Here is a 16,070-nt window from a genome sequence, read left to right as displayed (position 1 = left end):
AGTTGTGACTCTGGGGGCAGGCTCTGAGGTTCAAAAGTCCATGCTAGGCCCTCTCCCTCTCAGCTACTGCTCCAGCAACACAACTAACTGCCACATTGTTTGCAGAACTTAACCTTCTGTAAGCAAGCTCCAATAAAATGTTTTCTGTTGTAAAATTGCCTTGGTCATGGTGTCTCCTCACACTAGGACAGGCCTTTAATTCCAGCACTCGGAAGCAGAGGAAGGCAGAGCTCTGAGTGCCAAGCAAGCCAGGGCTATATAGTGAGACCCCGTCTCAAAACAAAATGAACAAAAAGCAGAAAAGAGAGGTTAGAAAGAAGGCTCAGCGGTTAAGAGCATATACTGTTTTTGAATAGTTCAATTCATAGCACAAATGTCAAGTAGCTTTCAAGCACCCAGAGCTCCAGCTCCAGGAATTCAACACCCTTTCTTCTGGCATCCGTGAGCACCTGCACCCCCAAGCACACACATATGTAATGCATATAATAAAAAAGAACTTTAAGAAATGGCAGTTTTAAAGATTTATTGATATACGTGGCCATGGTGGGAGGGTGTACACATGTGGAGGGACGAGGATAACTTGTGAGAATTAATTCTCTACTTCTCCCTAGTATGTTCAAACTCAGGGCATCAGGCTTGGCAACAATCACCTTACCTGCTAAACCAGGTCACTAGACCAATAAAAATTAGTTTTTAGAAATCATCACTCATTAAAAAGTTTTGCTTTTGAAATTTTCCTATGAATATATTTTGTTTGTCTAACTAAACTATCATCTCAGTAGCATGGATAGCCCTTATTAAGTCTGTCTACTCCTTCTGTAGATGTAATCTAGTCCCCTGACAATGAAAGGGACCTCTAGCACAAATCTAAAAGGAAGATGAGCACAGGGAAAAGCAAGAGAAGGACAATCTAGACGGGGAGTCTCCTTTACACCAGGAAGACCAAACTCTGACTTCACAGTTGGCTAAGTCTGCAGAGTGCAGATCCTCTGGAACCCATGCAGACCATGGCTTCTGGGATAAGGTGAACCTGAGTGTTAACAATATAATATGAATACGCCAGCGCCGGGGGAAAAATCTCACACACAATAATCACTGCAAGAAGACCCCACAGGTCATATAAAACATAAAGGAATTTTAATATCCAAACAGTCAGGATAAAGAATACTGGCTCCATGACCCACTGAGAGTCACTCAGGTTCTTTACAGTACCAGAGAATAAAACCTGAATGCATATTGCAAGGAAGTTCACTTTAAAAACCTTCATTTCCTTACCTGATACTTATACCAGGATGAAGTTTTTTAGGTTGAGAAATGACTTAAATGATTTATTTAAACTAACAACAGCTATGTTCCTGATATGTCAGTCTTTCATCAGGAACACAGCACCACCACCTTCTTAACAGCAAATCAACATGAATTTTAAGATCTGTGCAATAAGAATATGCTACTAATAAAAGTCCTTAGTACTTGAAAGAGTCAAAAGAAGAGAGAAACTACACTTTTGCACACAATAAATTACTTGTGCCCAAAAGATCCTGCAGCCTAAAGTTACAAAGGAAGTAAAATTCTTAAACAAAGACATATACTAAGGATGCTAAAATAGAGACAAATCCAGAAAAACTTAAAGATAGCATCCTGGTGTGTGGGTTTTGTCTTTTTGTTTTTAGTATTTTATTTAAGCTGCTTTTATTGTCTGTCCTGATCTGTAGAAGTTTACAAAGAAATAAAATTCCAAGTATTTAAAAAATTTATTCATCTTCCATAAAGCAAATTTCAATGTTTTAGTACTTAAAAATACACAGTGACTTAATGAAACATTAGCACAACTGCATAGAATTGAGCTCCAGAGAAGCACACATTTGAGACTGTCTTCCTGGGCTCTGTTGTACAAGGGGACTGGCTTAGAAAACAGGTTAGAGTTGTGTGCTCCTACCTGAAAGATACAGGCCAGGAAATGCTTCCAATTCCATAGGCCCAAGTAAAATGCTGGGAGCTCTCTGCAGGCCTCAAACCCACAGTGCACAGGGCTCCTTCCTCTCTACTGTGAGGAGAAGGTGTGGTCATCACTAAAACCACACCAAACCAAGAGACTCTGAAATATATTAGGAACCCCAAGGCTAGAACAACGCCAGTGAAGAGTAAACCTCAATAGTACTATGGGGGCTCCAAGAGACCAGGGACCAAGACCAAAGCCATGCCTGTGCGCAGGGGCTTTGCCTTGAAGGCTGTTTAAGGAGGTAGGACTTTTAAGAGTTTTTTTATTTGTTTGCTCATATTTTGGCCTCTGAATATTTAAAAAATGTTTTGCCCGGCTGGTCCTTCAGGCTAGTTTTGGAGTTCTTAGTGAATCCCAAGCCTGACAGAGAAAAACTCTACAGTTTCACAGCTATCATTTGTACACATTAAAGTGGATTTACTTTTTAAAGTAAATCTAACTAAAAAAAATCTAATTAATATATTCCTTTACATACAACTTTGTGTCTCAAAATGCTTGAAAAAGAAGAGCAGATGAGTTTGTATCAAAGACTACCAAAGTATGTATGTGATATTCACATGCAAATGTAAAATCTGTCTTACGTCAACTCTTCATGACACCTGTAGGAGGAAATGACATACAAAGTTTGCTAACTGCACAACATGACTTGCTGAAGTATCTTAGACAACAATGCGTGTAAACATAAATGCTGACGCACGAGACTGATGCGGCGAGGACTTATCACATTGCAGATCTCTTTAGAACAAGTTTCTTGTTTTCCTAGTTCCTGGTACATGGCAAAGGTTATCACAGAAGATAAAAAGTCCTTTTAAACAAATCCAACAGGGAATCCTTGAGGCACCTTCTCTTATAAAAACAAGATGAATGCAATTATCGGTCCATCTGAGAAAAGTTTTCAATCTAAGTGAACATCATTTTTTTTCATTTAAGAATATTTTACAGATATTTCATAAGGCAGGACAAATTTGTGAAAAAATGTGGATATAAAATGATATAAACTAATAATTTACATTTAAAAATTCCAAAGGGATAATAGTGGAGATGGTATAGTTCACGAAACGTCTATTACTCTTTAAACCTAAGACAACTGTGTGCATACTGAAAGTCATAGAGAACTTCTAGACTTTGCACAAGTTTGGCTTTTTTTTTTTTTTTTTACATCTATATTACATGTTTTAAATCCTATCAGGAATGCAAACTAAAACTGCACACGATTTTAGTGGAGAAAAGTTCAACATTGTGCAATTTTCTGCCTCTTATTTTTAAAAAAGTGGCAGTAATCCCTGCATTTGTCTTTGAAACAAGGATCTGAGAAACTTTATCAAAAAAGATAATGAAGGCAAAAATTGGCAAACATCCACCATCGTGTTCCTTTTTAAAACAATGTGGATGAAAAGTAATTTCATGATTAAAAAAATGAATCTTTTAAATAAATACATTGTATCTGGCATTTGTACTGACTGATTTGATAAATCTTTACGTAAACAACAGTTTTCCTACCCTCCCTGTGGCTTCAAGCCACTGGCTTCCGTTCTGTAGTCTGTTTTCACTGGGTTTCATACCCGGCCACTCGATACCCAGCAGGCTGACTAGGCAACATGCTGCCATTCTGCCCTTGAGGTGGTGGCACACTGTAATTGGGTCCCATCCACGGTGCAGAAGACTGGGTCTGACTGTTAGAGAAATCGAGAGAAGCAGAGGGAAGGGAATCCATTGTCAAGACATTGTCAGGTCAGGACGGGTAACACATACACAGGACATACCTGACTGAACCCAGATATGAGGAAAACTGTTAAGCCAGGGGAAAAAACCCACAAAAGTATTTTCTCTTAAAAATAAGGATCCTCCGTCAGGAGTGTTGGCATATGCCTGTAACAACAGCACTTGGGAGGCATAGCAGGCAGGTTTCTGAGTTCAGGCTGGGAGGCCAGCCTGGTCTACAGAGCTGGAGTCAGGACGGCACAGTGGGAAGAAAAGCATCACCACACACCTCTGGGTGGGTTTCTACATTTTTTTTTTTTACTAGAAATTACAGCTAAGAAAATACTTTTTATTCTTTTTGGATTTTTTCGAGACAGGGTTTCTCTGTGTAGACCTGGCTGTCCTGGAACTCACTTTGTAGACCAGGCTGGCCTCGAACTCAGAAATCCGCCTGCCTCTGCCTCCCGAGTGCTGGGATTAAAGGCGTGCACCACCACGCCCGGCTAAAAAGAATGTTTCTTAAGGGTTTACTTTTACTGTTTTTATTTATGTTTTATTTTTATGTGTTTTGAGTTTACCTGCATGTATGTAAGTATGTGCACTGCATACCTGGTGCTGACTGAGGGCAGAAAAGGGTTTTGGATGTCTTGGAACTCAAATTACAGATGGCTGTGAGCCATCATGTGGGTGTTGAGAACTGTAGCCTGGTCCTCTGCAGGAACAGCAAGTGATCTTAACTACTTAACCATCCTCTCAGCTCTTTAAAAAATATCTTTAGGGCGGGGGGAGGGTATAGGGGACTTTCAGGATAGCATTTGAAATGTAAATGAAGAAAATATCTAACAAAAAAAATAAATTAAAAAAATATCTTTAATCTGACACACAATGTTTTTCTTTCTTTCTTCTCTCTCTCTCTCTCTCTCTCTCTCTCTCTCTCTCTCTCTCTCTCTCTCTCTCTCTCTCTCTCTTTAAAGAAAAGGTCCACGTATCCTGAGCCTGAAATGTAGATCAGGTTGGCCTCCAAATTAGAGATGCTCTGGCCTGTGCCTTCCAAGTACTTCCAAGTACATATAAATATGTATATGTACATATACAGTTATATATGCACAATGAATGCATCTAAATACTTGTTTTGATCCTTTATTTCATCTGTTCACAAGGAAGACCTGAAGAACACGCAGGGACATGTGAGCATGGTCAGGGCTGCACTGGCAAACACCAGAAACACAGGAGGGAAAAGCTAGAGTTCTATATCATCACGTGATCAGTTCTGACAAATGTTACCTGTGAGACACTGGTTACTTTGAGAATGAGGACTCAATCTTGCTGCTCAAATGCCTTTCATAAACTGGAACCTGGTCAGTGGGCAGACAGACATAACATTGCACACAGACTGAGCTTATGCAATAGACTACACGGCACAGGGGAGCGGAGAGGAAAGCTCCTAGAGCAGCCTTCATTCCAGAAGAGCAGACACCCAGAGAGAAAGGGGCATCTCTGGACTGCCACAACTCACAGACATGGAGGGAGAGTCTTTCTCCATGGGTGAACAATGTATATTCAGGGGCTGCAAGAACTGGTTCAGGGGCTAGGGGCATTTGTTGCTCTAGAAGACCAGGCTCATTTCTCAGTAACCACATGGTGGCTTACGACTACCTCTAACTCCAGATCCATGGGATCTGATGCCCTCTCCTGATCACTGCAAGGGACCAGGGCGGTAAACATATATGCAGGCAAGAAACTCACAGACAAAGAACCACACCTTTTAAACACTTGTGTATTCAAGATAAGCAGCTATTTTCACTAGAAAGTTGATTTAAGTTCGATGTGGTATCGAACCCCTATAATTGGGAAGTAGAAGCAGGAGGATTAAGAGTTCAAGGTCATCCCCAGTTTTATATCAAGTTCAAAGCCAGCATGGGCTTCTCTGCCTCAGAAAACAAAAATAGGGACCGGGTAAAATGGTTCACTGGGTCAAGGCTGCCACTAAGCCTAACAACCTAAGCTTGATCCCCACGACTCATACAGTGAAGGAGAGAACTCCCAAGTTTTCCCCTGGTCACTATGAATATGTAGTGGTGTATGTGCCACACAAATAAATAAGATATAATTTAAAAATGTTAATTCATTATTAAACATTTACCAAAATATATAGTGTTGTGATTACATTTCAAGGCAAAATATTTCTAGGAAAAATATCTTATTTTGTTTGCATGTGTGTGTGCGTGTACTGGGGCAAAGATGTACAAGCACAATAGAAGATATGGAGGCCAGGGGTAAACCTTCAAGGCTATCACCACACTTAACGCTGAGGTCACATGGTTTACTCAATACCTGCAAGTTTCCTTTTACTGTTTTCCACGGTTAAGAAAGGCAAAGCGCGAATATGCTTACTTGAACCCCTGCTGGCTCCATGGCTGGCCATACACTCCATAGGCAGGTACTTGCCAACCGTTAGGCACATACTGGCCAATCTGTTGTGCATTTCCATACCACTGGCCCCACTGGCCATATGTTGGTGGATATCCAATTTGATTTTGCTATCAATTAAAATTACAACAGATAATTGAGTATTACTTGAAGTTCTTTTTATATACAGTCTTAATACACCACACAGTCAAAGCATAGGGCCATTACCACAACTGAAATATTAGGATAGGACTGGGGAACACAGCTCAGTGCTAGAACGAGTGCCCAGCATCACACAGAGAAAGACCACCAAAAAAGTGCCATTATGTATGTACATATGCTACTGTAACTATGTGGTGCAGTCTTTGAAAGGCTCAGACAAAAACTCATGATAAAGATTGGACTTGCTGTTCATAACTGTTTATGATTGTTTCCTTTGGATTGGAAATGTAAGAGCTCAGGGGCTCCAGAGATGGCTCAGAGGTTAAGAGCACTGAGTTCAAATCCCAGCAACCACATGGTGGCTCACAACCATCTGTAATGAGATCTGATGCCCTCTTCTGGTGTGTCTGAAGGCAGCTACAGTGTACTTACATATAATAAATAAATAAACATTAAAAAAGAAAAGGAAATGTAAGTTTAGGGTTTTCTCATTGGTATCTTTATGCTCCATTTACAATGCCCTCATAGAAGACTCTGGGGCTGAGCTTGGACCATTAAAGTTGCTTAGAAAACAAAGCAACAATACTAATGCCTACATATATTTATAGCTTTATGTTTTGTTCAGTCGGGTTAAGCATGCTTACGGGTTTTCCATATCAATGTGGACATATTTACTAAGTATTAAGAAAAGATTTAATACCCTGTTAGGTTTGGCCGAGCATTTTAAAAATCCACTTTGTGAACATGAGTCAACTGAAGTGCTTACACTCATCATGTCACCTCTGCAATCCATGACTGCACCACTCGGAACTATAATACACATAGGAAGAACCCTTATAGAAGTTGAAGTTGAGCTAGAAACTTGTTAACAAGGATTAGCAATAAGCATCATTTTAAAGCAAGCTCAATACTAGCCCAGTAATTCCATCCCACAGTCAAGGACCCTCTCACCTGTTGCACAGGGTTTATCATATCAAGAGTCTCTTTGCCCCAATAACATTTCACCACATGCCCTTCAATGGTAGTACCATTAACAGAAACAATCGCATGTGCTGCACTTTCATGGGAACTGAACCTATTGGAAACAATATTAAGAATTTTCAATATAAATTCTCTTTTAAGTATTTATGAACACAATTTTTAAAATCAAGAAAAATAAACTGGACCATTTTGGGAGAAAAAAAAGCAAAGCAAACATGGAAGAAATAGAGGATTCTGAAATAATCCCAACCTACCCCCCCCCCAAAAGTGGCATATTTCCTTTGCTATATTTTTTTTCAAAGACCTTACAGCTGTGGAGATTGGAGATTTTTCTTTCTTTCTTCTTCTTCTTTTTTTTTTTTTTAAATAAAAAGACAGGGTCTCATGTAGGCCAAGCTGAATTCTCTAATGAAGCCAAGGGTGACCATGAACCTAAGTACTCATTCTAAGTACTGTGACTACAGATCCGTACCGCCACACCTGGCATGGGAAATTTGTTTTAACAATGCGTATGTTTTCTTGGTGTTGAGTTGGAAAGAGGGACTTATAAAAATGTACCAGTAAGTAGCTTGTAAATACAGCACTTGGAAGGCAGAGGCAGGTGGAGCTCTGTGAGTTTAAAAGGCAGAGGCAAGTGGAGCTCTGTGAGTTCAAGGCAGAGGCAAGTGGAGCTCTGTGAGTTCAAGGCCAGCCTGGGCAGCAGTGAGATGCTGTCTATAAAAAAGTGAATAGTAAAAATGAGTACATGGCTATCTGCTAAAGACATTTCTCTCTCTCTCAAGATTTTAGTATTACCAGGTATAGACACCTGAGCTGGGGTCTCAAGTGATCAAGACAAATTCTTAAGAAAACCACTATATTAAATGTTCAAAATTATTTCTGAAGAAAAAAAGCTTTAAAAGAGACTACCCTTACCGAACAAATGAGTATCCTTTATCTGGGAAGACTCGAATTTCCATTATTTGTCCAAATGGAGAAAAAGTCTGACGCATTAGTTGTTCTGTTAGAAAACAAAAACAAAGAACATAAAAAGAATTCGCACTATTAAAACCTATAAATATGAAGCTTTTCAGTTTAAGCTAGTTTCAAGGTGCCACCCAGGCAAACTCCCATACCTGTCAGTCCTGACGTCACCCCTCCACAGTACACAGTGCAGTTGTTGGGACTAGACTGACTCACAACCTCATCATATGACAGCTGTTTGGTGTTCGCTGAGGAGAGAGAACATTTTCTATCTTCAAATCATCACCCATATGTGGAAGGATTAACTCATTAACTACACTACTACAATGGCAGTTTTTCTCAATCAAAATACCTATAAAACACATTACATTTTATTTTAAGATTAAGCCACCACCACAAAATGCATAAACATTACCCCATATATATGCTCTACTTAACAGGAGACTTGACATTAAAGATAATTACTTAAAATCACAAGAATGAAAACTAAGTACATTTTGAACAGTAGTCTTGATCTGCTTCTCATCTATTTCTGCAATAAGTCTCCGGGGACAGCGCTAACATTTACAATCTAGTGTATTTTCTCTCCACAATGCCACCTTTGCTTCTCTTCTCCAATGCACCTACACTCATATGTACTCTTTGGAGCTGGAGGCTTTCGGGTTGCCCAGTTAGTTCTGATTTGTCTTCCACCAAGCCACTGGCCACCCATCTGCTGAATGGCATTTTCTGCATCCTGTTCCACATATCAGAGACAACAAAAAAGCTCCGATTAGTTAACATTACAAACAGCTTACATAAAGAAAACATGATGCTTTTTGAAGATGTTAAAAAATGAAAAAGTCCTTAGGGAACACACAATACCTAGTAGCTTTCCAAAATTGCAACATTGCTTTTAAATTTCATTTCCTGGATAATAGGTTTGGAGAATGCTACAAAGGGTAAGGATACGTAGGTGCAGCAGTATATATACCTCACAGTTTGGGGTACAACTGAGCAATTACAAATGGTCAGATATCTTGACAAAACATTTTGGGGGCTTTTTTTTTCCTTTTTTCTTTTTGGTGATAAGCATTTTTACTTTGCACAGTTTGAAATACAGTATCAGCATTTTGCATGTGTTGGTGCTAAATGACTAAAGAACCAACCAGAATAGAACAGGCTGTTTTCTAGTGAAGGTGCTTACTCTTAGTGAACTGAACACTAGCAGATAACAAGCTGACGCTTTCCTTCACCCTCCTCTATGGTCCTGGATATGCACTTATGATTGTGCTCACCCATTTGTTGAAAAAGGAGACAAAGCCATATCCCTTAGACTTCCCGGTAGCCATGTCTTTTACCACACGGGCATCTCTGAAACAGAAGCCACCAGAAATTGAGTTTTGTAAACCATCCTCTAGGCATAAAATGAGAGCCAAATACAATTCACTTTTACATTTCACCTTCACTAACAGTAAACCGTTAATAAAAGTTCACCTTTTATTCTAATAAACGTATTTATTGGCTAATGAGGGTTAATTTTATAGACATGCAAATCAATGTCTTAAATATAAATCTATAGTATAAAGAGAGTTTTCCATTTCAAAATGTTTTATGAACATCTCAATATTAAGCATGGTGAAAGCAGATGTTCCTATGAAGCACTTAGCAATTACAAAGTTCTTAGCTACTTTGGCTTTCTTTAACCATGCAATTTATTTACTAATTGGCACCATATGTTACATAGTCATTTAAAAAAATTAAAATACAAAATTGAAAACTAAAGGATTAAAAAGCTGTATATATTCCCTAGGCTAATTACTTCATTTTCTCAGATGAATATACACCCACATTCTGGGCTAGGGTAAATTTTGAGAACTTGACATTTTTAGAAATGCTAAATCATCGAAGGATACACAAACACATTTTACTTTTAAACTAAGATTTTATACTGAATTTCTTAACAGCATTTATATTAAGATTGATTGGAAACTACAAGATATGAAACAAAGTTTTAAAAAGTCAGAAAGTAAAAAAGCACGCCAACATTTATCCACTGTGAACCGTAGCTTGTAGTTAGCCAGGGCAATTCTGTCCATTCTTCAGAGACACTCTGCAAAATAACCAGAGCCCTATTATTTGAGATTGAGTAAAAACCCAGCCACGATAGCTAAAACTCCATACCTCAAAAAAAAAAACTGGACTCAAACTGTGTTTCACAGGCAATCTACTTTAAATCAACCTAGTATATGTCACAATGCTTGTTCTCTCAAGACATATGAACAAAACAGGCATGTTTACAACACGAACCCACGTCAGAAAGCCATGCAAGGTAATTGTAAGTATACACAAGCATATTTTAGATCAGTTTAGAAGTGATTTATTAAGTGTAATCAAAAAGATTCTGATGATTAGGTAAAGCTACTATAAGTCACTTCTCAGTAACTATTACCTACATGGAACACATGCATTTAATTTGGTAGTTGATTTATTCCTGTATCAAAAATTTCTATATGACCCTGAACTCAAGAAACAGAAAGGGTTTAAGCTATATCAATTAGGGAAAATATTTTTATTTTCATATTAAATATTTAATAGATCACATTTACCCCACACCTTCTATAAATTAAGCATGGTGTAAACCACCTATAGAGACATCTACTGTAGAAACCTTTCAACACTGCTATCAGCCTGTCTCCTTAAGACAAGAAACAACCACACAAACAAAAATAGAAACATGTTATGTGTTACCAATTGCCAAATAGTTCTTTTACATTTAGGAAAGCTAACTACCAATATAAGCTAACATTCAAACACATATTAACTCAACGAAAAGGTTTTATCAAGAAAAGAATTAATATGCTAACAACTGTGAACCTATAAGAAAACCCAAATGCTGGGGCTAGGGACACGCTCAGCAGAGAGCGTGCTATCATGCAAAGTGAAAGGACCTAAGTTCAGATCTCCAGCACCCACATAAATGCCGGGACAGTAAGTATGCATGGGGGGCAGAGGCAGGGGGTACTCAGGGTAAGCCGGCAAGACTAGTAGAACTGGTAAGCTCTAGGTTCTAGTGAGAACTCTGCCTCAGTTTATTAGCTGGAAAGTAACGGATGAAAATATTTGATATCAATCTCTTGTCTAAGAGGAGCACACATACACTCACACATATAAAAAACACATACACAAACATGTAAAAGAAACTAGACTAAAATATGATGTAGTTATAGTAACAAGAAGACTAGTTTATAACTAAAAGACATGGAACTGCTAAGTCTGAATGTCATTTGATTTTACCTATTTCTCTTACCTGCTGGGTTCACAGGTGTGAGCCCCTGCCCCTGTGAGCTTTCTAAGCCCTTCTGTTCTAACCTTACTGACGGAGGCCCTTTCTAAGACTATTTGCTAAGGAATTACATTCTTTATTTTTATTTTATTTTATTGAGACAGAATTTATTCTGTGGAGCCCTGGCTACCCTGGAACTCACTCTGTAGATCAGGCTGGCCTCAAACTCAAGAGATCCATCTGCCTCTGCCTCCTAAGTGATGGGATTAAAGATGTATGCCACCACCTCTGGCTTTTTTTTTTTTTTTTTTTTATAAAACATTTAGTGTGTGTGTGTGTGTAGGTCAGAGGACAATTTTTTTTCTTTCTTTTTTTTTTTTTTATAAAAGATTTATTTATGTAAAGGAGTACACTGTAGCTGTTTTCAGACACCCAGCAGAGGGCATCAGATCCCATTACAGATGGTTGTGAGCCACCATGTGGTTGCTGGGATTTGAACTCAGAATCTCTGGAAGAGCAATCAGTGCTCTTAACCGCTGAGCCATCTCTCCAGCCCCAGAGGACAATTTTTAGGAGTTAATTCTCTCCTACCACATGCAATTTGGGGACTGAACTCAGGTCATCTGGTTTGGTAGCAGCACCTTATCTGCTGAACCACTCTAGTAGCCCTTCAATCACTATTAAACACTCCTTATCTAAATCTTAATCTAAAAGTCTATTAGAAAAGGTTAATTCAATAAAAATTAAAAATCCACCAGAGTAGTTACTTTATTGGTTCACAATATCAGAAGGAGTTGTTTTCTTTCCAATGCCTTGGAATTGGAAGTGTCTGCCCTGAGGTATCAGTCGATGCTTACTTCTTTCTAAAATGACTCACACAGAAAGCAGCACACAGATCAGAACTTGTGTCTTCTGTCACTGAAGACAGGATGAAACTGACCAAGATTCTCTACACCAAACTGAAAACACACAAGATTCTGCAAAGCGGAACCCTCAGAGCTTGAGAGGCAAAGTTAGTCAGACGTGCCTAGTCTAGATACTTGAAAGAAACCAACCACTAGTGAAATCCTAACGCAGGTTATAAAAAACAATCAAGAAATTAAAGCCTCACTATTTTCTTAGCCAGTTCTCTCAAAGGAAAATGTCATGTAACAGCAGAGTCCATCTGTAAGCTGCCCTACCCTCACAGTAGTTCTCCCACCAGCCAACTGCAACTCTCCACTGAAAACTCACACAATGCTCAGGGTGTCTACTTCTCAATCCCCTCACCTTTACCTGCTGCTCTGTTCAAACCAGCTAGAGATAGAATTCCTTTTGGTTTTTGTTCTAGTGACACAATAACAAAGGAATTAGAAACCCTTCAATACTTTCCCTACACTCAGCAACTGATCCTGAGTCAGTACTGAAATGGCTTATTACTCTTACTGTGATAAAGCTCTCCTATGGTAACTACCACCCTGAATAAATACTGACAAAGGGCCTAAAGTGCATGGATACTAGCAAATTTAATGGCGACAGTATTTTATAATATAGTACAAAACACTACTGTTACGTTTTTAAAAGGGAAGAGGGGTTAAATGCCAAGGAAGGAATATTTAACATCTGTTTTTTTCAATCTAAACTGTTCAGGTTTTGTGTTGTTAAATTAACATAAACTGCATGGAATCATACAAGCGCCTGAATAAGTCCTTCAATCACAGCACAGCGCCTCCAGGAGGCTGAAGTGTGTGACAGCAGTCTGAGGAAGCGTTTCTGACTGAGCGCCTCCAGGAGGCTGAAGTGTGTGACAGCAGTCTGAGGAAGCGTTTCTGACTGAGCAGGGCCTAAGGTTACTGAAGACCATTACTCATTAGTGGGACTGTACTTGCTTTCAGACTCTTGGATGATCTCTAAACAATGGAATATGCTATATTTAAAGTGTTAAAATTAAGGTTCACAGTCATAACAAAGTTATAGTTATTATTACATAAACAAAAAAAATCACTGCTAATTAAGTGTTATATTTATCTTTTGCTACTTACGAAATTCTTCCAAATGGTGCAAACGCTGCTTTGATGTCTTCGGTTGTGATTTCTGGACTGAGGTCACCAACAAACACATGGAAATGATCTTACAAAGGAAGGAGGGGAGTGAAAAGAAAAATACAACTTCAGAACTTAAATACGACAACTGACCCAATAAAGTATTCTTAAAATAATGCACAGACTATATAATTAGGTATAAATAAAATACTATCCTCGCTATAAAATCCTATCAATCTTAAACATAACAAATCAAAGTTAACAACACAGTAGTCTTCTAAAAGGACTGATAGCTACCAGAAGCTGGTAGTCACTGTCTATTTACAGTTATTACAATAATTATAAGGGTCTAGGAAACAAACTACTAACATAAAAACTTTCAGTTCTGTAAAAAAAAAAAGTAAAACTTAGTTATTCTAACAGTAATTATTTAATGTTACTCATTTTATTACTACATCTAGGCTTTATAAATTACAATTAACTAGTTGTACTGAGAGTTATGAAGACTAGATTTGCCTTATTTAAGGCAACTTACTGAAGCTAGCTACATGAAATACTTGGTTTAGCCATTATTTTGTGAAGAACAATCAAAGAAATACCTTGCATTGCAACAGTTTGATGTTAAAGTATTTGACAGTTTTCTCAAAAGCCAACAGTTTTGGTTGCCCAGACATTACACCATTCAGTTTATGTGAATCCATGTGCAAGTGAACTCAGACTGAAGGCAACAGAAGGAAAACAGTAATCCCTTCACTTTATATCGGCACCATTAAGAAAGCATTGGAGAGAAAATAACCATCCCATACGTGAAGCTTTGGAAAGCCAACCTTGCTGAGGAACACTTTACAATGAACACAGACATCAACTTTGACAAAGTAGATTTGGAAAGAGAAGTTACCCCTATTTGCAGGCCTTAAGCAACACCCTGGGTTGCTCTTCCGCAAACACTGTTTCAGGAGCAACTTGAGCACTGGAAGATCTGGGTATGAAGCCCAGGTGACCTCAGGGAAGTAGGGGATCTTGCCCTTTAGGTGGTGAAAGTATTTCTAAGGCATCAGCTGCTACCAAGGGGGATAGAGAGCTTGAACTAGCAACAAAGTCGTGGACAAGCCACACTTGGTCAACAATGGGAAGAAGGAAAAAATATTGCCAGAAACAAATAAAAATACTATATATTTCCGCCCCGCTCCCCCCAACCAATATCAAATTAAAAAACTTGAGGTGGTTAGTGAATACCCTTTCAAGAGTTCATTTTTATGTTTAAGAAGATACAATTACCTTGTGAACGCTGTGTGCTGACAACGGTACTACCTGATGACAAAGATTAGATTTGTTCTTAAATTTATTAACACAAACACATTCAATCATATCAGGATAACGATCAAAATATTACTGCAAACATGTATGATGTTATATGCTTTACAACAGAACTATGGGGTATAAGACAACAAACGCCCACAGGGCATCAAATGTACTTACTGCTCGTATCCTTCTTTTGACTGCTAGGGGTTGTTGCCCAATTCACTTTCACTTCCTAAAAAAAACCATATATATATTCCATAAAGATAAAGCTCAAAATCACGTTTTCCTGCGACACAGCAGAGAGAGATGGTGCAGGGGACACCTGTGCTCATCACAGTTTCAACATTCTTCTTCTGGCCTAGTGTGACAAATTATAACTTGTAAGTACAGATCTTTCTGTTCTTTTTTAAGATTTTATTTATGTGTATAGGTGGTTTGCCTTAATTTATGTCTATGCACATTTGTACCGACTACCAGATATACACACCTGTAGAGAAGTAAAGAGGGCAATGGATCCCCAGGAACTGAAGTTATAGATGATTGTGAGCTATCACGTGGGTGCTGGGAATCACATCTAGACCCTCTGGATTAGCATCAAGGGTGTTCTTCATCACTGAGCTCTCCATATAGCCAACATGCTTTTCATCCTTTCTTTTTATGGGGGGAGTAGGCTAGGTCTGGGGATTAAACCTAAAGCCTCACAAATAGTATACAAGCAAGCAGTCTACTACTGAGCAGCATTTTTGGCTCTGCTCCTCTCTGCATATTACTCTAAGATAAGTCACCAACTCAGCCAGGCTAAGTGTCAATTCACTCTATAGCCTAGGCAAGCCTTGAACTAGCAATTCTCTTGCCTAAGAATGTAGGTCCAGCTAATTTAGGTATATTTGACAAATCCTAATCTCTGCATATTTCTGCTAATGTACAAATAACTTTTTTTAACCTTTTAGTTCTGTTTTGTCTTTTTATTTTTTTGAGACATGGTCTCATTATGTAGCTCTTACTGTCGTGAAACTCACTGTGTGGACCAAGCTGGCTTCCAACTCACTGAGACCTACCTGCCTCTGCCTCTCCAATCTTTGACTAAAGGTGTGCACCACTTGTTTGTTTTTCTGTTTGGTTTCGTTTTTTGTTGTTTTTGAGACAGGGTTTCTCTGTGCAGTCCTATAATTCCCTCTATAGACCAGGCTGGCCTCAAACTCAAGAGATCCACCTGCCTCTGCTTCCCTAGTGCTGGATTAAAGGCATGCACCACCACTCCGAGCCA

General features: G+C 38.7%; 1 protein-coding gene across 14 annotated transcripts in view; it reads right to left on the bottom strand.

Moving 5' to 3' along the window:
- Positions 1-507: 507 nt before the first annotated feature.
- Positions 508-16,070, bottom strand: part of Tia1 (cytotoxic granule-associated RNA binding protein 1) — a 29,203-nt gene continuing 13,640 nt past the window's right edge. The window contains exons 4-14 of one of the 14 annotated variants that reach the window (XM_030255313.1): positions 14,981-15,035; positions 14,101-14,812; positions 13,502-13,589; positions 10,242-10,307; positions 9,493-9,568; positions 8,843-8,951; positions 8,368-8,463; positions 8,168-8,252; positions 7,223-7,346; positions 6,095-6,240; positions 1,116-3,672 (exon numbers count right to left, since the gene is read on the bottom strand). In XM_030255313.1, the coding sequence (XP_030111173.1) occupies positions 3,546-3,672; positions 6,095-6,240; positions 7,223-7,346; positions 8,168-8,252; positions 8,368-8,463; positions 8,843-8,951; positions 9,493-9,546 (741 nt within the window). In that variant the 5' untranslated portion in view covers positions 9,547-9,568; positions 10,242-10,307; positions 13,502-13,589; positions 14,101-14,812; positions 14,981-15,035 and the 3' untranslated portion in view covers positions 1,116-3,545. Of the gene's footprint in view, positions 3,673-6,094; positions 6,241-6,687; positions 7,082-7,222; positions 7,347-8,167; positions 8,253-8,367; positions 8,464-8,709; positions 8,952-9,492; positions 10,308-13,501; positions 14,813-14,980; positions 15,036-16,070 lie in introns of those variants that run through there. The other 13 variants (NM_011585.4, XR_003956185.1, XR_377438.4 and 10 more) reach the window with 13 other exon arrangements.

This window comes from Mus musculus, chromosome 6, assembly GCF_000001635.26.
Source record: "Mus musculus strain C57BL/6J chromosome 6, GRCm38.p6 C57BL/6J".
NCBI lineage: Eukaryota > Metazoa > Chordata > Mammalia > Rodentia > Muridae > Mus > Mus musculus.
The sequence above is the reverse complement of the archived record's forward strand: the minus strand, read 5'-3'. Positions and strand labels throughout refer to the sequence as shown.